The sequence below is a fragment of the Erigeron canadensis genome, chromosome 3, assembly GCF_010389155.1.
Source record: "Erigeron canadensis isolate Cc75 chromosome 3, C_canadensis_v1, whole genome shotgun sequence".
Lineage (NCBI taxonomy): Eukaryota > Viridiplantae > Streptophyta > Magnoliopsida > Asterales > Asteraceae > Erigeron > Erigeron canadensis.
The window spans coordinates 32,206,261-32,231,844 of record NC_057763.1 but is presented as its reverse complement, the minus strand read 5'-3'; the positions used below and the strand labels follow the sequence as shown (position 1 = coordinate 32,231,844).

General features: G+C 33.0%; 2 protein-coding genes, 1 long non-coding RNA gene and 1 pseudogene across 4 annotated transcripts; all 4 read left to right on the top strand.

Annotated features, from left to right (window-relative positions):
* The first annotated feature begins 3,535 nt into the window (after positions 1-3,535).
* On the top strand, positions 3,536-5,572 carry LOC122593590 (polyphenol oxidase I, chloroplastic-like). Its single transcript, XM_043766020.1, has one exon. It carries the CDS (start codon positions 3,579-3,581, stop codon positions 5,409-5,411), a length of 1,833 nt encoding a protein of 610 aa, XP_043621955.1. The 5' UTR covers positions 3,536-3,578; the 3' UTR covers positions 5,412-5,572.
* Positions 5,573-12,250: 6,678 nt separating this feature from the next.
* On the top strand, positions 12,251-14,103 carry LOC122591933 (annotated as a pseudogene).
* Positions 14,104-15,431: 1,328 nt separating this feature from the next.
* On the top strand, positions 15,432-17,365 carry LOC122591932 (PKS-NRPS hybrid synthetase cheA-like). Its single transcript, XM_043764156.1, has 2 exons — positions 15,432-16,842; positions 16,959-17,365. The coding sequence occupies exons 1-2, from the start codon at positions 15,432-15,434 to the stop codon at positions 17,363-17,365; spliced, it is 1,818 nt and encodes a 605-aa protein (XP_043620091.1).
* A 5,359-nt stretch (positions 17,366-22,724) lies between these two features.
* LOC122591184 lies at positions 22,725-25,490 on the top strand. Of its 2 annotated transcripts, none has more exons than XR_006322684.1 (2): positions 22,725-24,134; positions 24,713-25,490. It is a non-coding gene; the product is annotated as an uncharacterized LOC122591184 (long non-coding RNA). The 2 variants fall into 2 exon arrangements; XR_006322683.1 differs by having other exon boundaries at positions 24,608-25,490.
* Positions 25,491-25,584: the final 94 nt, after the last annotated feature.

Below are 25,584 nucleotides of genomic sequence, written 5' to 3'. Positions count from 1 at the left end.
GATAAGTGATCAGGGAAATAAATCCCATAGACTTATTATTCCAAAAAGTCGAACGACCCATGTGAATAAACATTAGTGATGCATCAATTAGTTGGATTGAAATGACCTGCTTATATATATATATATATATATATATAGGGAAATGAGTATAAGGTTGTCCCCCATCTAAGCTTAGATGGGAACCCTTCACATTTGGTTTTTATAATCAAAAAAATCATGAGGGTCATATATATATATATATATATGGGGGTCATCTAAGCTTAAACGGGGAACAACCCATACTCACTTTTCCCTATAAATATATATATATATATATATATATATATTTATATTAGGACCACCAATTAGATTAGGACAACTAGGACGCGATCTGGACCGTTGATTTTCGAGAACTGATCAAAAACGCAGAAGGGTATTATGGTCATTTAGGACCACTGATATAAATATCCCAACTTCAATTCATTATAACCTAAAAACTGTTCTCCTCCATCACCAAACCACCGCCTCCGTTGTTCACCATCTGCAATCTTTAGTCGCCACCGTCGTTCTTCATCTGCCACCGTCACGTGACTGTTACCGTTGTTAAACCGCCATTATCACTGCCAAATCGCCACCATCAGTTCCACCAGTAAACTTTCGTCAATGTTTTGTAAGTTTACCTAATATTGGTCGATTTGATAATTATTTAATTAAACAATTTTAATTTTTTATAATTTGAATTTTTTTAAATACTTTGATTAATACATTTTGATACTTTAACTGTAATTATATTATTATTTTTTGATATGGTAGGTGTAATTGATTTGTTGATTTTTTTTTTTAGATTTTGATATAAAGTTGACCCTACTTTAATTTAAACAAAATCATGATTCTGATACATTTTTTTTATGGATGTTTGTTTCTTTGATCTAATAACGTTGGTTTTCTTTTCATGCATCATTTTAATCATGATCTAAGGGTCAAGATCTAGTTTATTTGTTTTACTTTAATACATGTTTTACAATACTCAATCCTTATATATATATATATGGGAAAAAGGAATATAAGGCTGTCCGACACCTAAGCTTATGTATGGAACCCCTCACATACTAATATTTTATTATTTATTGTTTAATCAATAAATGTTTGAGCCCCCATGATTTTTATGGTTTAAAAAATTTATATGTAAGTGTTCAACATCTAAGCTTAGGGACCTAACAACCTTGTATTCCTATCCCCCTGTATATATGGGATAAAAATATGAGGTTGTCTCATATACCTAGCTTAATCTTAATATTCAAATTTATAAAAAAAAACATAGGGTCCAAACATTTATTCATTATACAGTGAATATTAAAATATTAATATGTGAGAAGTTATATACCTAAAAACAAGTAAATGACAACCACACGCTCACTTTTTTCTATATATATATAGTATATATTATGTTAGCATAGCAGATTTGTAACCAACACATCTAAGAAGATTGGACGCTCGTTTGTCTTAGGGTAATTATCATCTAAGGTATCAAGTTCGAGTCTTGACAATATAGTTTTCTTTTCCGAGTGTCTAAAGGGGGGATTAATTCGCGATCAACTCGCAATTTGTAGCTTTGGTATATCATTTTTAACAATTGATACATAAAATTGTCACTAATCACCTTAGTTATTTAGTCACCATAAAAAATGTTAACTTAATTTAGTTATCAGACAGAATTAGTGACAAAAGATAATCTTTAGTCACTAATTATTTTGCGATAGATCTATAATGACAAAATGTGACCATTTGAATATCGATTTCTAACACTAACAGTGACCAAATTATCTTGTTAATGACATGAACTTGGTCACAACACAAAGTTAGTGACCAAATATCATATACTACTAAACCAACAATTTTCTTTTAGTGATTATATGTTGACAAAAACAACCAGATTTTTAGAAAAGGCAAAACAGTATATCCAGTATAATTATTTGAAGTATTTCAATCGATGGACTTGTGGAGGCGTGCAACGGCATGTTAGAACTCCAGTTGGTTCGTTACCGATCAAGTTTTGTGTATTTGAATAGGAACTTGTGTATATCAATATCATCATCTTACTTATTATTAGTCATTAACTCTTAGATTAGAATACAACGAATGATATATGATACTCCAATTTTACAAATCTGATATTACACAGTTAAAAATGATATATCAAAGATTATAATGAACCAAATAATTATAAACAATCTAAGCTAATTAATCAAACCGTACTGTGGGATCTATTAAAAAGTAAATTAAAACAAGAAAATAAATTGAAAATTTTGTTAATGTGCCTATTGTCAAGTGGGTAAAAGGTGTGTATAATTTCTTGGATTCTTGCAAGTAGTACAATGGCGTTGCATTATCAGTGATGTGATTTTAATATACTCAGTGTGTGCAGGGGTCACTTTCCATTCCTGATGGACATATTTCCCCATTTTGTAACATCAATTGGTGATAAGTTTAAATAATACATTTTGTTTTTCGAACAAAATTAATATTAATAATAAAATATATAGCAGTTCAAGAAAAAGAAAAAATAATAATAATAATAAAGAAAAAAACTCGGACAGGCCTCCTAAACTTTGCGCATTATCTTTCAGGTTAACTAGTAAGAGCATATTAGAACCATCTATATTCATTTTCTGCCTCATTATCACATGGAATTATGGGAAAATCATAATTAGACTTAAAGATATGCATAAAAATCAATCTAAAATTTAAAAATTTTGACATGTGTATTCCATTAATTCTTTTTCTTAATCTCTCTTTTAAATTTTTCAAATGTCATCATCTTATTATTAGACATATCTTTAGACACATCAATTAGGTTGATTTTTTATTATTAAAATATTTAGGGTCGAGACACGCCATCAAATTTTAAAGATTAAATACGACTTGATCTTAATCAACTGATCGGATGACAATTCATCTTCATTGAATCAAATCATCTTAAACGATATCTCTTTTTAAACTTTGAAACCAACACCATATTCTTATTTGATGTTATTCCATAAGACAATTTGGTACAAGTACTATGTTGTATATATGTAAACATCACAAACATAATCTAAATTCATGGTACGTTTCATAAAACATAATTATTACTCGTATTATTTGGTAACAAGTGTATATCAATATATCATATGTTATCTTGGATGATGTTTTAAAAGATTATATGATAAACAGAAAGCACATATAAACTTTCAAATACACAGTGGTTATCCTTTTATGTAAAAAGTGTACCTAACACCACTAAGATACAAGTATACAACAATGTTTCCACCTTAAACAGAACTGAAATTTAAAAGTTTCTTCCGGATAATTTCATTACCTTTTCATAAAGTAAAAATTTTGTTTTTATTACATCCCATACCTACCCCCTCTTACTAGAGATATGTTATTTATAATTCTTTAAAAAATTGCCTTTCCAAAAAAAAAATCATTAAAAATTACTAATTTAATAATTGTGCACATGTTCCTTGAGAGAAGACTATTAATACAAAAAATCCCTTATATATAGGAACCAAAAGTAAACGTAGAAATCACACTTGGCTTTCATTGATACATCTATCATGTCTTCTTCCTTGCTCCCACTCACTTCTTCATTTACTACTTCTCATTCCAAATCAAAAACATTCAAGCCTTCAACCAATCAAACACAAGCATTCAGAGTCTCATGCAACGTAAAACCAACAACTGACAACAACAATGAAAACAACCAAAAACTCATTCTCCCCGAAACACAAAATCTCATCTTGCCAGTCAACAATGTAGACCGAAGGAATTTACTAGTTGGTCTCGGCGGTCTCTGTACCGCGGCCAACTTATCTAACTTGTCATCGGCATTAGCTGCTCCCATTACAGCCCCCGATATCACGACAATTTGCAAAGACGCGAAATCGGGTTTTAAAATTGAAGGGGCTGTGAGGACAGAAAAATGCTGTCCTCCAGCCCTTGGAAAGCCGGTTAAAAAATTCGTCTTTCCAAAAGGAGAAAAAGTAAGAATGAGATGGCCAGCTCATAAAGGTACTAAAGAGCAAGTAGAAAAATACAAACAAGCTATTGCAGCTATGCGGGCGCTCCCGGATGACCACCCGCATAGCTTTAAGCAACAAGCTTCAATTCATTGTGCTTATTGTAACGGCGGTTACACTCAAGTCGATAGCGGGTTTCCCGATATCGATATCCAGATTCATAACTCGTGGCTCTTCTTTCCGTTCCATCGTTGGTATTTGTACTTTTACGAAAGAATCTTGGGTAGTTTGATCGACGACCCCACTTTCGCATTGCCTTACTGGAACTGGGACGATCCAGCTGGAATGGAGATTCCGAAAATGTTTTTGGGTGACGAAAGCAATCCTCTGTATGACGTGTACCGTGACCCGAGACATCAACCCCCACTATTAGTCGACTTAGCATTTAACGGGCGAGACAAGGATCCCGATATTGATCAACAAGAGTGCAATCTTTTCACGGTGTATCGTGATTTGGTTAGAAATGCGGGTGATTCGACTAGTTTCTTTGGAGGTGATTATGTAGCTGGGGATGCACCGGTCAAGAGTGGTTCTGATTCTATCGGGTCGGTTGAATCCGGTTCTCACACTGCGGTTCACAGATGGGTTGGTGACTCGAGCCGGCCTAATGGAGAAGATATGGGTAACTTTTACTCCGCGGGTTATGATCCGGTGTTTTATTGTCATCATGCTAATGTTGACCGAATGTGGAAACTATGGAAAGATTTGAAAATTCCAGGACACGTGGAACCGACTAAAGACGATTGGTTAAATGCTTCGTATGTGTTTTATGATGAGAATCAAGACCTTGTTCGAGTTTACAACAAAGACAGTGTTGAGCCAAAGAAGTTGAAATTTGATTATGCAAAATCTGACATTAGTGAGCTGTCATGGAGCAAGAGTCGACCCCCGAAGCGTAACAAAAAGTCGCAAGCTGCTACTATTCCATTAGGCGATGTGAAATCGGTTGAGCAGGTGAAGTTCCCGATTAAGCTAGACAAGATCATCAAGTTCCGTGTGAAGAGGCCAGCTGTGAACAGGACTGATGATGAAAAGGCGAAATCCAAAGAGCTGTTGTTGATCAATGGGATAAAATACAGGGGTGATAGGTTTGTGAAATTTGATGTGTTTGTGAATGACAAGGTTAATGTTGGTACGGACAAATTCCCCACGCCTTGCGACCCTGAATACGCGGGTGGCTTTGCTCAAGTCCCACATAGCGAGAGGAGTAAGATGTTGATGTCTAGTGCTGCGAGGTTCGGGTTGGATGAGCTGTTGGACGACACAAACACGGAGGGTGATGAGTATGCTGTGGTTGCATTGGTGCCGAGGACCGGGACCGAAGATCTCACCATCAAAGATATCAAGATTGAGTTGGTTCCCGTTGTGTGATCGAATTTAAAATCATGAGTGTGTTGTATTAATAAATTGTGCATTTTGGCTATACACACGTCATAGCATGTTGTGTAGCCAAAATTTGCCGCATTGTGTTGCAAGGTTTTAGTTGATGTTGGTTAATCGATTAATCTAATAAAATTGGTTTTCTTTTCAAATCTTGTTCCTTAATTTATTCATTAGTACATGCAATAACATCTTATCGAATTATTTACCTGACAATCTTAAAGGCGACCTTTATTGAACAAATTATTTGTATATAATAAATACAAATTGATCTGTTAAAATAGGTGATCCATTTTGTAACATCTAAACATTGTTAATTTGGTTTTGAAAATTGAAAATTTCAAACCGAACACGTTTTACTCCTAATTCACAAACGTTATTCATGCACGTTTGACTTACAAGGCTAACGAATTATCAAGGGTACTAAAGAAAGGACCTACCATACATTAGTGGCAACAAGAAGCAGTGAATGTGATCAATGTAACATTATCAATTTCAAATTAGGTAGGCTGACGCTCATAATGACATCGTATAATATAATATAAAATACTAGATATAGATCTGGGTAAAGTATCGATAAGCATGCATATAAATTTAATATTATATATATATATGCTAGTTGTATACGACAATGACTTATGGGGACAACTGGATGATTCACTTTATTACAATTTTAATACTCCGTATATAGGTTAGTTGCACTATACGACCATGCTGACTAATTGTATATATGTCTCACTTAATTTTTCAAATCTCCTATGATATTTAAATAGAAACCATAGACTTATATGTAACTATAGCTAGTACTATACATAGCGGAAGCAGTCATTATCTCTCTGTAGAGTTAAAAGGTTAATCCAGTTATCAAGCTTAATATAATAATTACTAGAAGAATAAGTACGTCATTATTAAGTTTGATGTACAAGCGCATGTAATAACTATTAGAAATTTGATTTTGTGAAAACAGAAAATTAGAAAAACAAAATATATGTAAACGAATTGAGGAAGTGATTATCATTATCCTTATTAACCCTCAGTATAAGAGCTATGGTGGATTCAGACTAATTTCCTTCCATGATTCACCAAAAGAGAAAGATTGTTTTTAATCGCTCCCTATAAACATTGTGTTTGTGTTTTTGTTAGAGAAGAAGAAAAGATCAAGAAAAGAAGATAAGAAAAACATGCGCATCCTCATATATGCATTGTTTATATAGTCATGACATTTATAAAATAGTCAAATAAACCAACCCAAAACAGTAATGGATAATCTCCAAAACTGTGAAACGTGTCTTGAAATAAGCCCAAAAACAAAAACCTGGTTGAGCTAGGTCATGAATATACATATGTATATATATCTATATATATAGTTTCCCTCTAGATAAGCTTCAAACTATTTGACTATTACAACCAAACTTAAGACTTATAAACCCACTTAGACTTTTATCTTCTATCAATGTAGGATAATACAAAAACCACAAACTAACTAATAAAGACCATACCTAACAATAACTACCAATGTGGTACTCTGGTGAAGCTATTTAACCGATTATCGATGTAATACTACGTATGACACGTATAGACACAATAATCAGTCGTATGGATTTTTATACAAGTTCAAATAAGGTTAATGAAAAGACCCAAACTCATTTTACGAAAAATAAGATTATTTTTTTTAAAGATGCGCCACATGTTTTTATACATGCGCCGCATTTTTCATCAGACATGAAATATGCGCCGCATGCATAAAAACATGCGCCACATTTTTATCTCAGTAGGCTCCCAGATTTCCGACTTTCAAAAATGCCGCATGGACCAAAATATGTGCCGCATTTTTATACCTGACAGCAAAAACACCAAATTCGACATTTAATACAACTTGCAAACTTTATCCATCATTTCCAAACCTTAAACCAATTTGCCAAACTTGAAAATGAGTTATGATTCAACATTCCAAAAACTTTCATTTGATCAAGTGTACAATTTACAACGAAACGGGTCGTTTCCCATTATGTCATTAACCAAAGTTGACCAAATACATTATGTACAAAAAGACCATGACTCTAACCCGAATTTTGCAGAAATATTCATAACAAAACTTTATCAAAAACATTTCATATGTACCAAGAGCCATTAGGTTTGAGAGAGCCCAACTAGGTTTTACCAAAACTCAACATTTCTCTGCAAAATGGATAACTACCTTCAAAACACACAAATTCACTTCAAGGCACTACTAGTCAATCACTTGTTCCCACTTCCGGAACCTATAAAAAGATGAACAACTAAAATAATAAGCTTTACGTTTAGCGAGTACGTTTATATATAAATATACACATCTTGAAACAACTCACAAGGTTGAGATAACCTATATTAGCACAATGACATCTCTATATACACTTTCATATCAAACACGTAGTAAATGAAACTATAAAATCAACCATCTATATAAAACATGTCATCCAATAATCAATTCACATTGTCATATCCCATATGATCTTACAACATCTCTATTATATATCCAACGTCATACCAAGGATCACAAACCCTACCACTTTACACAATTTCGATATACATATATCTATGCAAAGAAGTAATGTCATTCACCGTTAATTTGCATTGCCATACCCCATATGGTCTTTCAACAATATGCCATATACCATATGGTCTTAGAGCATACGGTATGGAAGATAAAACCCGAACCCGATTGATTACATGGTAGCCGGCGCCGAACATGCTCCCATTTCCCCCATTTCTACGCCGAGCATTTCATCAAGATTCTTGATGTCTTCGCCGATGCCCGGGATGTTTACTTTTGTTTGTTTAATAATTATTTAATCTATAAAAACCAAAGTTAATCTTTTACATTTTGTCATGGCTTGCTTTTGGTCATATCATCTCTTTCCTTCAAACTTTCCAAGTTTATAGCACAAATTAAAGGTTCAAAAGATGATATGCCAATAAAAATAAAAATGACATTTGTTGATTGATAATTAGTTAAATAAGAAAATATTTTCTGAAAGTGCTTCAAAAATTATTCCGGTAGAAATCAACATCTTACGGATGCCAGCCATTTTTTCTAACCACCAACGGCTTCAAAACCATGGAGACATGGAGTTCGAATGACGATTGAAAAGAAATGTTTATGTGATGGTGATGATTATAATGAATAAAAAATGGGTCCAACAATTTATGTGTTTGATTAATTTGGTGTGGTACGTGGTTGAATGTCTGAATGATTTATAAAAGTAGGAAAGGCGGTGATATGATCAGACATCTATTATAAATATTAATTTATAGTTTAAAAGTGTTATGGTAACTTCAATTTGTTTATTAAAATAATATAAAGGGGTTATGAATGGACAACATAAATATGTAGAAATAATACTGGAAGATAATCTGATATATTCTTTTAATTATTCAATGTAGAAATACGAATGGAAGATAATCTGATATACATATATATATGTGATGAAAATTAGTTTGATAAATATTTTGAGTTGCTTATAGAATTAAAAAAAAATAGTGTTCTGCGTTTTGCATAGTTCTGCGTCCATAACAGCTTAAAACTGATGAAATTGTGAAATCTGATGTGACGTCAAGGTGACGTTATGGATGGTTCTGCATCCTTAAACCATATCTGATGCTCTTATTACAATGTGCCATACCGCGTATGATCTTCAACACATCAACTAAATTACACATATAGATTTCACCACCATTATGTAATTGACCCAACAAATATATAATCATACATAATGGTACTCACCTTTTCCGCAAAAGTCAACTATCCAGGTGATCACAATACGAATGAGTATGCTTTCAACCTAGAAATTCATCATAATACGCAATTAAGGCCTTGTTCACATACCAAGATATCTAGCCATAAACACTAATTTCACTAGCATTATTATACCCAAATGCTTCCCATTAAAATGTTGGATTGGTTCTTTACGAAATCTCATTTTATCAACCACAATGTGGTCATTCCATCTTATTACTTGAAATTACCCGATTCTCATTTTGACCCTAAAGATCACCAACAACTTTTATCAAATTCATTCATGAAATACTACAACAAAATAACAATTTACAAATAGAAATTAGGGAAGTTATGACAAAATCACCATCTCACACAAAATCCCCAATTTCAACAAGTTGAAGAACCGTAGCTTGAATTTAATCAAAATGATGTATTTCACTAAAAGCCCCAAATCAATTAAATTGCATGAACCCTAATTGAAATAAATCACCAAAACCCATTTTACTAGAAATCCCCAATTTTAATTACTTTCTATGAACCCTAAATTGAATTAAATCAAAAGTAGCTCATTTTTATATAAAACCCTCCAAATTTTATTAAACTCAAGAACCCTAATTTCAATAGTATAATTAACAATAATAATTCATACCTTTAATAGCTAAATTGGATGGAAGTTACAATTTCCTTTATTCTTCTTTATAAATTTCAACATACACACACCTCCCCATAAATTCCCAACTTTCCTTTATAGAAATAATTGAATGTTACTATGATTGTTATTTAGATGATTTTTTTTATTTAGATGAATTCAAGAATTACACATAAGAGAAGAAATTGGAATGAAGAAAAAAATAGAAAGGAAGTAGTTAGGTGTAGGAATAAGTGGTCAGTCACAAATGAATGGAGAGGTGTCATGTTTCTTCTCATGCCACGCCCTCTACAACTTTCTAGTGGGTATCATACCCGTTATCCACTAAAGTTCTCACTAAGTTAACCCCGTTAATCAGATTTACATACTAGGAAATCATTTTAAAGACAAAACTATAATAAAAATTTTAAATTTATATTTTAAAAATATTTGGGGTAATACAGTTAAAATAGCAAGAACTAGTGGACCATTAGCAAATAAATCACATGTGAACTTGATTAAAGGTTTGATCGGGTATGGTTTCGTGGTTAGTCTAGCTTCGGCGATGTGTGAATGACCCGGGCCCTTGGATGTAGGCCTTTGGCTAACATTGGTATGTCTGTTGACCGTTGTAGTTTTGGTGAGCCGATGTCAAATCTTTCTTTATTCCCCCTTAGAGGCTAATTGGAGGAAAGAAACGGGCCAAAACTCGAACTTGAACCCGAAAATCAACCCAAACTTGAACCCGGTCTAACCTGGGTTTAAACCGGTTAGGGTTTTGGAAAATCGGTCGGTTTGAAACCGCTTTTTGATTTACAGTAGGTCAGAACTATTTCCCACTTTTTTAGATACCCGCCTTTTCAAACGCTATTAATTAATGGCGTTTAAATTCAACCCTTTAATCAAATATATTCATCTATCTAGTACTCTGAATTCTGAAACACTCTATATGTTCGTATCTTGAAAAAAAAAAAAGTCTACGTCATGCAAGTAGAAAGTATTGGTCGAGAAATTGAAAAGGTATATATGAAGACATTAAATTACAAGAAATCATCAAGTTTAAATTAGCAACTAAAAATCTCAATCATTTTTCATCGAACCCACTAAAGTACTTCAAGCCTCAATTATTATGTGATATGAAGATATATATGTGTTATTTTATGTTTTGTGTTGTTATGCTTGTATGTAACCTTTTTATGGTTTATGTAATTTTAGAATATATATATATATAGGAATGTAATGTATTTTAAAAAGTTAAAATATACTTTGATATATTATGAGATATATCTAGAAAGATTAATCGCACCCGGATAGAGATGATAGTGTTTCTCTAATGTTTCCAAGCCAATAATAGCAGTTTGTTCACACCTAGCTATCAATAGATAGCAGGTTCCTGGAGTTAATATATACCTATGTTCCTCACCTGGGGATCGTGCCCGATTGCCATCTTCATTTGGTCCTGGTTCATCATCATTGGGGTGTCTATGTTCTTATCAACTGGTTCGTTAGTGATATACTTAATTAAACTAATCATATATGTTTTGGATGATTTGGAACCACATAAATGAAGCCATTTACAACAAGCTCATAGCAAAACAAGAAAATCTCTTAAATGATACATCTGTTGGTTTAATTTTCATTTAGATGTATCGCTGTTGGAAGTAAAAAATGTTGTCCGTTATGATTTGAAAGGATAGTAAACTCAATAAAGTTATAACTCAATTACCTTGTAACGTAATTTTAGCATATGCTAGTTGATTAACTTTTTATAAAATCATGGATGGGAAATTAACTGATAAATGACTAGCCAATTATATATTAATTGGTTGTAACCAATATTTCCATCCCAACGTTATTCTTTAACCATAACAAAGATACAAACCTACAATTAAAGTTCCTATATATGGAGGTAGGTCACATATATTACATCCTATGCAGACCTTAACGTGATTTTTTTTTTTTTATTTCTTGATTTCAAGTCATCTATCAAAATATCCCTTGACAACAATAATAATGGATCCCCTAATTCTATCAGAGCTCATATAATTGTGTGGAAGATTGTACGAACATAATTCAAAGGGAGGATATATATATTATATCAAGCAAATAAGCCTTATATACCATCGATCTTTTAAGGCCTTTCATTTTGGAAAGCTCTTTATATTTTATATAAACTCCAAGTTAAAAAATGGTGTGAATATAAATAAAGTATTAACCAATACGTACTGTTAGAATAGGAGAAGAAAAAAAAAATACTGCATATAAAAGTGAAGACAAATATTATTGAGTAATGGTAATATGGCGTACCTACCCCAGACAATCGTACATGAAAAATGTTTGTTTGGATGTTGTACGTGCACATGTCTTTTGTAACAATTCGTAATTGAAACCTTATAAATGGATGCTCAAATTATACGTTAAAATCACACCTCTCTTTCTTTTAACACATCTACTACAATATAATTTGATCAGATGTCTTCTTCGCTACTTCCACTTACTTCCACGTTCATATCCTTTCCATCTAAATCAACAAACACTTTCAAGACCCGAACCAACCATACCAACGGCTTCAAAGTCTCATGCAACGTAGTAAAACCAGAAGATGATAAAAATGACAACCAACTCATACTCCCCGAAACACGAAAGCTTATCTTCCCTAACAATGTAGATCGAAGGAACCTCCTTGTGGGGCTCGGTGGCCTATACACTGCGGCCAACTTATCAAACTTGCCATCTGCATTAGCTGATCCCATTACGGCCCCTGATATTACGTCCGTATGCAAGGACGCAACTTCAGGTTACAAGCCTGAAGGGGCCGTAAGGACAGAAAAATGTTGCCCTCCAAGCCTTGGCAAGCCGATTAAGGATTACGTGTTTCCAAAAGAAAATATAGTGAGAATGAGATGGCCAGCACATAAAGGAACTAAAGAGCAAGTCGAAAAGTACAAAAAAGCCATTGCAGCCATGCGGGCTCTCCCAGACGACCACCCGCATAGCTTCAAACAACAAGCTTCAATTCATTGTGCTTATTGTAACGGCGGTTACACTCAAGTCGCTAGCAACCATCCTGAACTTGATATCCAGATTCATAACTCGTGGCTCTTCTTTCCGTTCCATCGTTGGTATTTGTACTTTTACGAAAGAATTTTGGGGAAGTTAATTGACGACCCCACTTTCGCGTTACCTTACTGGAACTGGGACGATCCAGCTGGAATGCAAATTCCGGAAATATTTCTAGGTGACGAAAGCAATCCTTTATATGATGTTTACCGTGACCCGAAACATCAACCTCCACTATTAGTGCATACAACTCGAAAGACCAGGATCCGGATATTGATCAAAAAGAGTGCAATCTTTGTACAGTGTACCGAGATCTGATTTCAAATGCACCCGATACAATTAGCTTCTTCGGAGGTGTTTATGTAGCTGGGGATAAGCCTGTTCCAATTGGGGACGACTCAATAGGATCTGTAGAAGCCGGTACTCACACTGCGGTTCATCGATGGGTTGGTGACTCGAGCCGGCCTAATGGAGAGGACATGGGTAACTTTTATTCCGCGGGTTATGACCCCGTGTTTTATTGCCATCATGCTAATGTCGACCGAATGTAGAAGCTATGGAAGGATTTAGGCATTAAAGGACACGACGACCCAACAGACGACGATTGGAAAAATGCTTCGTACGTGTTCTATGACGAGAATCAAGACCCTGTACGAGTTTATAACAGAGACACGGTTGATCTAAAACCGATGCATTTTGATTATGCAAAATCTGGTATTAATGAGCTCGCATGGATCAAGAGTCGACCCCGTAAACGTAACAAAAAGTCACAACTTGCTACCATCCCGTTAGGAGATGTGAAATCGTTGGACCAAATCAGATTCCCCGTTAAGCTAGACAGGGTCCTCAAGCTTCGTCTGAGGAGGCCGGCTATAAACAGGACTGATGAAGAGAAGAAGAGATCTAAAGAGTTTTTGTTGATCAACGGGATAAATTACAGGGGTGATAGGTTTGTGAAATTCGATGTGTTTGTGAATGACAAGGTTAACACCCCTACGGACAAATTCCCCACGCCTTGCGACCCTGAATACGCGGGTGGGTTTGCTCAGGTTCCACATAGCGGGAATATGAAAAAAATGTTGATGTCTAGTTCTGCGAGGTTCGTGCTAGACGAGCTTTTGGAGGACACAAATACTGAGGGCGATGAGTATGCGGTGGTTGCATTGGTTCCAAGGACAGGGACCGAAGATCTCACCATCGAGCAAATCAAGATCAAAGTGATTAACCTATTGTATTAAGCTAGATCGACTAATTAACTCTGGTTTCTATGATAAATTGTGCGTTTTTCGCCGTGTACCATTAGGGATTTACAGCTAGGCGCATGTTGTTTAGCTAGCCATTAAATCCCTTCTGCATTTCAAGGTCTTTCTCGTGTATCGTTTGTTTCTCTAATAAAATTTGGTCTAGGAAGTGATATTTCTACAACAGAATTTTGCCATTTACAACGAATACATAGATTTTTATGCACAGAATACAACTGCATAATGCAGGTATTGTTAGGGGTGTTCACGGTCCAAGAACCGGACCGATGTCTTCCGTTCGGTTCATGCTCGGTTTGTCGTCGGTTTTCGGGTTTGAAAAGTTGGACCGAGACAGAGTCAAATTGATATAAAAATCAAGATCTAAAAACTGAAAAGGAGCAGCAAATGCTATATATAAAAACTGAAAAGTAGTTAGTATATACTTCGCTGATTTGATGCTTTAACGAGCTCCAAGTGTCCAACCTTCAAGTTGGTATTTATGAGTTATCGGAAAAGTAACAATCTATTAGTTCCTATGAATGTTTGATAGTAGTGATTTAAGATTGATAATATTTACAGATAATGTAATTGTATTTTATGAGTGTGACAAACTAATAATCACACCTCATTAGTCACTATGAACGATATAAGGAATTAGAATAGTCATAAATTTTTTGTTCGATCATTGCGACTCATAATTGGCAACTGTTTAGTTTAACTAACTACTACTTATACAAACTGCTAGCACAAACTACTGAATACAAACTCCTACTTGATATTAGTGTATATTAATTATTACTACTGACTGCACACGTTAGTTTATCTTAACTGATAAGACCTTTACCTACGTATATATTATGAGAGGTGATTTTTACACGGAAGCTTTTGATCCATACACGGAAATTTATTTATAAAAACAATAATACCCTTATTAATATGTTAATATATTATTTATTTTTTGTCTACATTGATTTTAAAACCCTAATAAACTACTTAACAAACCTCACGTCTTTTATTTTGATCGGCTATCACCATTCACCAATATCGTGGAAGCTTTCTACAACATTTGTCTTCCATTTCTGGCCACCTGAACGGTAAGTTAATCTTAAGATATCATGTGTTGCCAATGATTAAACATGATTACAAAGTTTGTATCATAATTTTTATATCTGTTATTTGTGTATAGAACTATAAGTGCACTGGTGAAAAAAAATAACTGTTTCAATTCTGCTTATTCTCATTGGTCATGAGAGTGATGAACGCTTTTAGGATTTCTTAGGGTATATTTGTAGTTTGATTTGATATTGCTATAATTTATCTCACAGATGTCAACTGGTCCAACAATTGCACCTATTCAAAATGAAGAAGTTTATCTCGCTAGTTCCAAGTTTGGATCATATGATGGTTTACTTAACAGCGTGCAGGCATTTAATTATTCCAAAGGATACGGATTATCTATTCGTGATTCCAAAAAGGACAAGTATGTCACTTTGCAATGTGGCCGCGGAGGTTCCTATCGAGATGTATTAGGTATTGGAGATAAACGGAAAAAGAGAACTAATACTCGTTTGATTAATTGTCCCTTCCAAATTGAAGGCAAAAAAGGAAACGATGGTGTTTGGTTTTTTAAGGCAAAAAACTTGGCACATAACCACGAGCCATCTTCAGATATGTCTGGGCATCCATCGTTTCGTCGACTAACAGCGGATAACGTAGAAAGTGTCAAAAACATGACATTGTCTGGAATACCGCCAAGGCAGATTCTTTCTTCTTTACGTCAACAAACTCCAAATCTTCCCGCAAGCTCTAGAGCCATATACAACTTGAAGGCAAAAATGCGCAAGGAGATTTTAGGAAACCAATCAATGATTAGTGCCTTGTTTGAGGAGCTTAAAAAGGGTGGTTTTGTGTACGATATATTACATGATCAACAAGGGCGTATAGCGAGTTTGTTCATTGTTCACCCCTTATCTGCTAAGTTGGCCAAAACATTCTCTAATATATTTTTGATGGATTGCACATATAAAACCAACAAGTATAACATGCCTCTTCTTGATATCATTGGAGTTTCGTGTTTTAATACCTCTTTTTATTCTGGTTTTGCCTTTTTGGAGAAAGAGGATGAAGAAAGTTACGCTTGGGCATTAAGTGCGTTTAAGAAGACTGTTGGATTGGGAAATCAACCGTTTGTGATTATGACAGATAGGGAATTAGCACTTATGAATTCAATTAAAAGTGTATTTCCCTTCGCAGTAAATCTTTTATGTGTTTGGCATATCGAAAAAAATGTGTTGGCGAATTGCAAGAAATATTTTGGGAGTAATGAAGAGTTTGACATATTTATGTTAAGCTGGAGTAACCTAGTCTACTCAACAACAGAATCTATCTTTATTCAGAATTGGGCTGAATTCGAGTTAACTTATAACGAGAAGAAAGATGTAATTGATTACGTGAAGAACACATGGTTGCCTTGGAAAGAAAAATTTGTTAGTGTTTGGACCGAAAAGTACTTACATTTTGGTAATCGTTCGACCGCAAGAGTTGAAGGTGCTCATGCCAAACTCAAAAAGTATTTACAAGTTTCAATAGGTGGTTTCAAGGAAGTGAAAGATAAAATTTGTCTTGCGGTCGAGCATAATTTAACGAGATTAAGGTGCAACTTGCCAGTGAAAGAATTAAAATTCCTCACGACTGCAATATACCTATTTTCAGAGAGCTTATATCCCATGTATCGCAGTTTGCATTGCAGGAAATATTCAAGCAATATGAAAAAACAAAATCTGGTAATATTTATGAATATAATATTTCGATTAGTGTTGTATTAATCCATATAGCTTTTTGGTTATATTTAGGTATAATGACTCCTTGCACAAGTCATTTCATGGCGACTATGGGTCTTCCATGTGTTCATAAGATAAAAAGTTTGCAAGGAGGGATACTTTCGTTAGACCTTGTTCATCCCCATTGGAGGATTAATACATTATCTTTAAGACCGGAAGATGATTCACATGATGAGGATGCAGACAGTTTTTTTAAGTTGATTAATGATTTGTGTTTGAAGTACAAAGGGTGGCCGCTAAGCAAGAAAGAATCTGCTACTTCGATGATTAGTAAACTTGTTAACGAATCTGAAGTGTTCTTTGAGTTGGTTATCCGACGACCAAAAGGAAGACCACCAAAATCGAAAAAGAAAAAAGGAATAACATCAACCACACGGGATCCTTCAAGGTTTGAGCATGTGCAATCCTCGCAAACATAAACTTTGTCAAGTTCTACTCGTGTATTATTCCAAAGGAGCATTGAGGTAGCCGAGGATATGAGCTTTATGCATCATGAAGATAACTTTATTGACTTAAATGTCTATCCTGATTTTTGAAGTGATGTTATGTCACTAATATGGTCCAATTTGTTTCTTAATTTATTTTTCATTATTAGACTTAGACTAAGATTTCCAGTATGTAGTAGCCCTTCAATTCTCATAGTGTAATGTTACTGCGTTTTTTCTTTTATCAGATTACTCAAGTAAGAATTTTAATCAAGTTTACATCTTTGGTGTTACTATTTTGCATATTATGTAAATTATAACTTCTTATATGAAAATGTTGCATCTTTGGTGTTCTCAAGGAAGAGCTTGGAATGTTGCAGGTGGGTCGCTGGACAAAGATGTTCCTGCTAGTGCGGTTGGCGATGTCCCCATGATAGTATATTGTTAGCATACTCAAGAATGTTTGATGGTTTTTCTCAATATTTGTTTGAATTCAACACTGATAATTCTATATATCAAATCTTTGTGACTTGAGAACAGTTTTGGGATTTTTACCCACAAACACTACAGTATTCGGGTTTTGAAATCAATGTAGACAAAAAAATAAAATAATATATTAACATATTAATAAGGGTATTATTGTCTTTATAAATAAATTTCCGTGGATAGATCAAAAGCTTCCGTGTAAAAATCACCTCCCATATATTATATGTATCTATCTTGTTACTTAAATAAATGAATGTAGAATCTCAATTAATAAATAACTACATCTTCTATTCTTCTCGGGTCGGTCCAAATCACAGGTTATCTCGGTTTATACATGGACCGAACCCAGGACCGAAATGTTTGAATATAAAGAACCGTGGACCGAACCGATGTCTTCGGTTCCGGTCCATTTTCGGTTCGGTTTCTCGGTTTTGTCGGTTTGGACCGCATAATGAACACCCCTAGATATTGTTGTAGATGACAAAAATGTGTTATCTACTATCAAATATATTCTTCTTCAATTCAAAATTAATATATTGTTAAATTTAAGTAAAGTTGTTGACAATTAATTTTATTGATCACAAACATCATTGTTGAAAATTATATATCTATACTATATTATAAAGCAGATTTTTTCTAAATTTTCAACATTGAACTTGAAATTTTCAATATTGATTTTAAGTATTTCCTCAAAATGTCTCTCCTATCTATTCTATATTTATCTAAAATAACTATAATGCCCTTTCTTTCTCTTCAAATTTCAATCAATCATCTTTTATCTCTCTCCTCCATAAATCATTTATTCCTCCAATTCATTCAAAATCTTTTATCTCAAAAACCGTACATCGATAAATTATAAAAATTGTATGGGTGTTCTTAAAATTTCATGCTCTTTCGTTAGAGATGTCATTCGATATACTTTCGACAAATTTTTAAATCCGAGGGTGGAGCCCGTACGGCTAAGGCATTTGACTATCATACTCTATGACATATCAACTCGTATAACCTATCATACTCTATGACCTAGGTATCACCCCACCATCTCACCGCCGCAACGCGCGTGTATTTGCTCTCGTATATTATAAAACAAATAGGGTTTCAACTTTCAATTTTAATAATGTACACATGATAATACATAATGCACCATACATCAATGCCTACAACTTTCTCTTTGTTCCATAAATCATATTATTCCTCTAATTATTTCAAAATCTTTTATCTCAAAAACCGTACATCGATAAATTATAAAAACTATATGGGTATTCTTAAAATTTCATGCTCTTTCATTAGAGATCTCATTCGATATACTTTCGATGAATTTTTAAATCCAAGGGCGGAGCCCGTACGGCTAAGACATTTGGCTATGACACTTTATGATGACATATCACCTCCTATGACCTATCATACTCTATGACCTATCACCCTCACTATTTCACTGCCGCAACACGCGAGTACTTGCTCTCGTACTTATTTAAGGTGTCTCCAATTGTTGAAAATTACTTGCTATAAACTTTTCCATTCGTTGAAGTTTAGTTAAATTAATATCTTCATCAAAGCGAACTAAAAGAAGAAAATTAGTAATGTTGTTATTAACTTTCTATCTTTTATTTTCTATAAAAATAAAAAAGTTTACATCTCCAAATATAAATGAGTATTCTAAAAACGCGTATAAAATTAGAATATGTCATTTTCACTAAAAAAAAATATTATAATTATTTATACTTTTAGTTAACGTAAACAAATTATAAAAGTTTGTCATGTTTTTATGTGTGTAAAGTTATATCGAATTTATCCCCACTAACAAATATGGAGTCATAAAATTCCACAATTTTAGATGCCGACTTTTTCATACTTTATTTGTTACACTTTGGGATGTAATCTGGAAGCTTAAAGCTTGACCAAGCCTTTATTATTTTTGAACTCGAATTCGAACTTGATTTACAAATCGACTCGACGCTAAAAAGTATAGAGTTATAAGAGGTTTTAATTTTGTTTTCTTAGGAGTTTTTCAAAATATCTAACTAGATCATTTTTTGGTTTTGCATGTTTTCGTTAAAAAAATATCTAACATATAAAGAGTACCTTTTTCAACTAAACATACAAGGCGTACGCTTTTTCGAATAATCTTTAGTTAACTCATTTTGTGTACACATTTGATTTGTTTCTAGCTTCTTTTTCTAATTATTTTCCTGTTTTCGAACACGTTTTAAAGAAGTGCCTTAATTTTGTACACTTGTACGTGTTTTTATTTTGAAATTAATTGGTCATGCTTTTTTGGTTGTCTGTGTCTTTATGTGTGTACTTTGGTGATATACGCAATCTAAGTTGATAAGTAATGATAGGTGGTAATTCAACGAATCGGATATATCCGTATACATAGACAAACGTTTGTCTGACTTTTCTGTACGGTCTCTAATTAATTTTAATTTATTTTGTTTTTTCATGTAACGGGCCGGTTTGGAGGATAACATATGAGAGGAATTCGCATAGCATAAAAAGATGATGCTGCTTTAGAAATGTTCATTACATAAAAAACAAATGGATTTAGATATATATTTTATATATCTAAACTTTTCGCATAACATGTAACTTTTCGAAAACTCTTTCGATTCTTTACCGATTTAGATATATATTTCTTCATATATATAAATTCGTTAATTACTTGCCTTTCTAAAAAAAAGACAGAACAAATGAAACGTTTTAAGAGCGCCAAAATGTCTTTTTCGCGTGGTTTCTAAATTGTCATGTGATTCTTACCCGATTTAGATATTTTTTTATATAAAATTTTGTTAGTTAGTTTAGAAAGACGAACAAAATATGGCGTTCCAACTTTTAAGAGCGCCAATATGTCTTGTGAATAATTTTTTGGCTCCTTTTCAATGGTTATTTTATTCACATATTTTTATTATTTTTTATATAAAAAGTAGAAAGTAAAAACACAAGAAATTGTGAAGATGACATGACATTTCTTTTTATTGTAACGATCAAAGGATAGAATCATAGAAGATTATCCAAGGACCACTTGTGGGAAAGATTATAGGAAATATTTAGACAACAGAAGAAACATAACTCAAACATTGTTAAATTCTTTCATGAGAAAAGAAAAATCGTATAAGACCATTTAATAAATAATAACTACTTTATTACAAGTTTACAACAAATACTGATGACGTACGACAAATATTTGTATTTTCACGGATCAATTTAACAAATATAAAAACATAACTTAATAGTTTACCTCATCGATCAAATGTTTAAAAAAAAGACTGCAATAAGAAATAGCGAATTGTACGTCAGATATATAATATATATATATATATATTTTTTGTTCATCATTTTACTAATAACTATAATAACTTATACTGTATTTCTTTAGATTTGTAAACTAAATTTTGGTTTTTGAAAGACAACTAATCAAATTTAAATATATTCTATACAGATATATAAAGTGTCCATGATAAGATTTAGAACCTATAAGTTGATGGATGGAGATCTATTTAAGTCGTTTTTAATTTGAAACTATTAAAAAAATAAAATTCAAACTACAATTTTGAATTCTAACACTTGATTTTAATCCCAATTTGATATGTCATACAATACCGCAAAAGCTAAAACCATTAACATGTCACCCAAAACCTTTTAATGGTTGAAGCCTACATTTCAAATTGTCATTTATCAACAATTATATATATATATATATTTTCTAAAGTTTTCATTATATCATTGTATTTTAAAAATATCTATACGTGTGTGTCGGCGTGTGTGTTTGATGCCAGATTGTCAGGATTAGTTACGATGGGGGTTCTACCGTATTAAGTCTTCGACGGACCTCAGGAGGTGATTGATCGACTGTGAATGGCGACGGGATCCGGATGATTTAACTGAATATCAATTGAAATCAAATTTTGGGTAATTCTTGTACATGGGCCTTGTTACATTACATGATGGGCCTGACCCGGGTAAGTGAGTTGAGATTCTCAAGTTGGAAGGTAAAGTTTGACGGATATGACTCCGTATATACTTTGGTAGACATTCGACTTTCAAACAGTTTGAGAAGAAAATAGTGGTCTACGGCCAATAAGCTAGGCAATCATTTATAAAAGAAAATTTTTTTTCTTAAAAAGAAATTGACAACATCTCAACAACACAAATCAATAACCATAAAAAAAAAAAAAAAAAAAAAAAAAAAAAAAAAAAGAGGGGGTAAAGGTATAACATAAGATACTTATAGTTATTTTTCATATAAATTTGTTATGTTTTTAAAACTCACTTAACTCGTTTAAAAGATGCTATATACGTGATTTATGAAATTATATTTAGAAATAATAAAGGAGAGAGATAGAGAGATTCTGTTTAGCCAAAATATAGAATACAATTCAATATAGATACCAAGGTTGGAGTAGTACATATATGTAGTACAAAGTACCCACACGAAGTACATAATTTTCAACTTATAAATAGATCGATCGAGTCTCAATGATATCAGTGGTCACATAAGAAAGAGGTGAATCAAGTTTGAGGTGTTTGTTGAACGACGAAGACGATGCTATATATATATCATGTCCAACTATATATCATCCCGTAATCAATTCCTATTTCTTATTATGTCAATCTTTAATTTGCGTTATATAATTGTTGTCAGCGATACCCATTGAGGGTTACTTTTAATCCATATGTACACGTCTTAATCAGGTATATCTAGTTTTGTACTCCCTTTGTCTCATTTTAATTGTTCTATTTTGACTTAGTCAAGTTTTTTTTCTTCCTACTTTAACCATAAATATCTGTGTTTATGTTAAATATTAGTTGATGAATGTTATATCAATGAAAAGTACATTTAAAGCTCAATCAATTCATATATGTTAGAAAGTGTTATATAACATAAACAAAGATATTTACGGTCAAAGTCGAAAGAAAAAGACTCAAAAAGTCAAAATAAGACACTTAATATGTGACGGAGGGATTAATTCTTAGTTTCTGACCGTTTCTTTTGTCACCCACTCACCCTGACCCTTTTGAGAAAACTATATACCAAATTCCTTTGCCACCTTGGTGGTGATTATTAATTTGTGTTTATATACATATGTTTTACTTTATTTGATTTCATGTTAAACCATCTATCATTCATCAAACATTTTATTGTTAGTTTCATGCGAGCTAAACTAGCTTTTCTAATTTCAAAGTAATATAGATATAGTACTCGTAAAAAATTTGTTGTTAGTCCAAAAAAGCAATAAAAAAAAAACATTTTACGAAGATATATTTTATAACTCTTTTGCTAAAAGACAATTTCATATATTAACATCTATTGTACAACACATTATTATAAAGTTTTATTCTGTGTAATAAATATTATAAAGTATATCATTCTTTTTTTATGCCAAAACCTCGTATGTTTACTTAGACCTTATCTAAACTTAATTATTTTTTCTCGTCGCTTTCTTCGGCCCACATCATTTTTTTCTTATTTCATATTTCAAAAAATAGTATTATCAACCATAATTTTTTTTTTCTCAATCTCTTTCTCAAATAACTTACGAGAAAATGATTCGTACTACGCCGCTTTACCTATCTTATGTGTCTTGTTAAAAAAAGTTATAAATTAAACCTTTAAATTTAATAAACATACATAACCCCTGAATTTTATATAATTTCCCTTGCTTTACCTATCTTATAGCTTTACCTAAGTTTTCCCATAACTTATTACTAAAAAAAAACTCAGTCTTTCTTTTTAATTGGTTCGAATGAATCAGTAAAGTAACAACGGATTGGTGGAATGAGGGATCAAGAGACAGATAGGGGGAGAATGGCAATCATTGGTGGACCTTCCCTTGAAATTTGTACACATGATCCCACCTAACCCCAACCTCCATCTTTCTCGGATTTTCTCACCAGAAAATTGTGATTTTTTTTTTCTTATGAAAATGGCTGAGACAACAGCCTTGCCAATGGGTTTCGAAAATGGGTGAGAAAGAAGGTGAGAAAACAAGCATTGGTATAGACCTTAGATTATAGAGCTGATTTATCTAACAAACTTAAAATTGCAGATTATTAAACAATTTGTAGTTGTTTTGCCCTTTCCATTAACTTTATAGATATATAGCAAATTAAACTAATTAAATATTTTAGGAAAGAATAGTGTATCTTTAAACATTTATAAATTAGCATATATCCATCATTAGTGGATTTGCACATTTGGTGCCATCTTCGTCGTTCACAAACACATCAAACTTCAGGACTTCAAATGAAACTCAAGCCACACCAAGAATTCAATTGTGTAAGTGCTCGGTTTAATAAACTTTTCAATATTCAAAATAGTTCAAATTTTATTTAACTATATGTATGATATAAATAATCCGAAGTTTTGGTTTATATATGTACGTTTCTTTAAAAGTCAGTATGAGGTTGGAATAATATATAGTTCAATTGTTTGTCCACCATACGAATCGTATGTCTGCTGATCGATCATACTAACAGAAGGTTTTGAACTTTTGGAAAGATTAAGAGTTCATATGTATCAACTCTATCTTCCTTACTTATTGGGAGAAGAACACATCCCGAAACAAACCGACCTTCTAGAATGACATACTATTTAGTAACATATTTGTGTATTAGTTTGCACGTGGAAAAAAGATTTTACATACTTGTGCATTAGTTTGATGTGTTTAATTTGCGAACGACAATATATGTTTTAGGCAATATATATATATATATTAAATATATTAATTTCAATTCTCATCCCATGCAAAGGTTGGAAGGCCTTTTCTACCATTTAGGTAGAAACTGGAAGCAGTCTTTCTACTTAGGTAAAGGTAAGGTCTGCTTACATCTTAACCTTCCCAATACATCGTCCAGGTATTGGGGCTCAAAACCCGCAGAAAGCGACACTGAGCAGTTACTTATATATATATATATATATATTAATTTGTAACTTGCAAGACCACATGTGAAACGAGAAAGTTAATCAATTAATCCCGGATTCAAACTCCTATTCCGATAACTAATTCTTCGAATGTTTTGCTTTGGATGATCAATGAGATGCTGTGATGAGAAGGCACAAAGGTCTAAGTTATCGGTCGATTTGGAAACACAGAAACAACTTCTTGGTGTCAAGTTTCTATATCTTTAAGTTATTTCTTTCTTCTTTTGGATCAAATGCGCGCCGTAGCATATATTAAAGTTTAATTTGGCATTTGTGGCACATTAGCTTCACTTACTTAATGTAACATTCTAATTTGTAAACTATCTTCGGTGTTTTAAAGATACAGCTGTTTTTAATACAATTCCCGTTGTTAAAAACAAAACTTGGCATTTTTTATACAGTCCAGACCCCCAGGTCCAAAAGCCCATAAAACCAGGCCCAAACGAACAATGACAAGACAAGCTCCCACCATCTTCTTGATCGAGTTTTTCCCCGCTTAAAATATATAGTTGTTAGCAATTCCTTTGTTTTAGGTCCACTTTCCATGTATTCTCTTTGGGAGGTGATATTTGTACCGTTGTATTTGATGGATGTACGATAAGGTACAAGCTTTATAGTTAACTGTACAAACTAGTATTGTACAGCCGTTCTATTTCATTTTCATACGTTATCTACATTTAGTTAGAATCAATAGCATTTTGTTTTGAATTATTATGTGTGCTAATGATGGAATAAAGGAGAACAGAAAAGGCGAAGCAAAATAATCTTGATTTCCTTGTCTTAATTTCTTTGGAACCTTGATTTC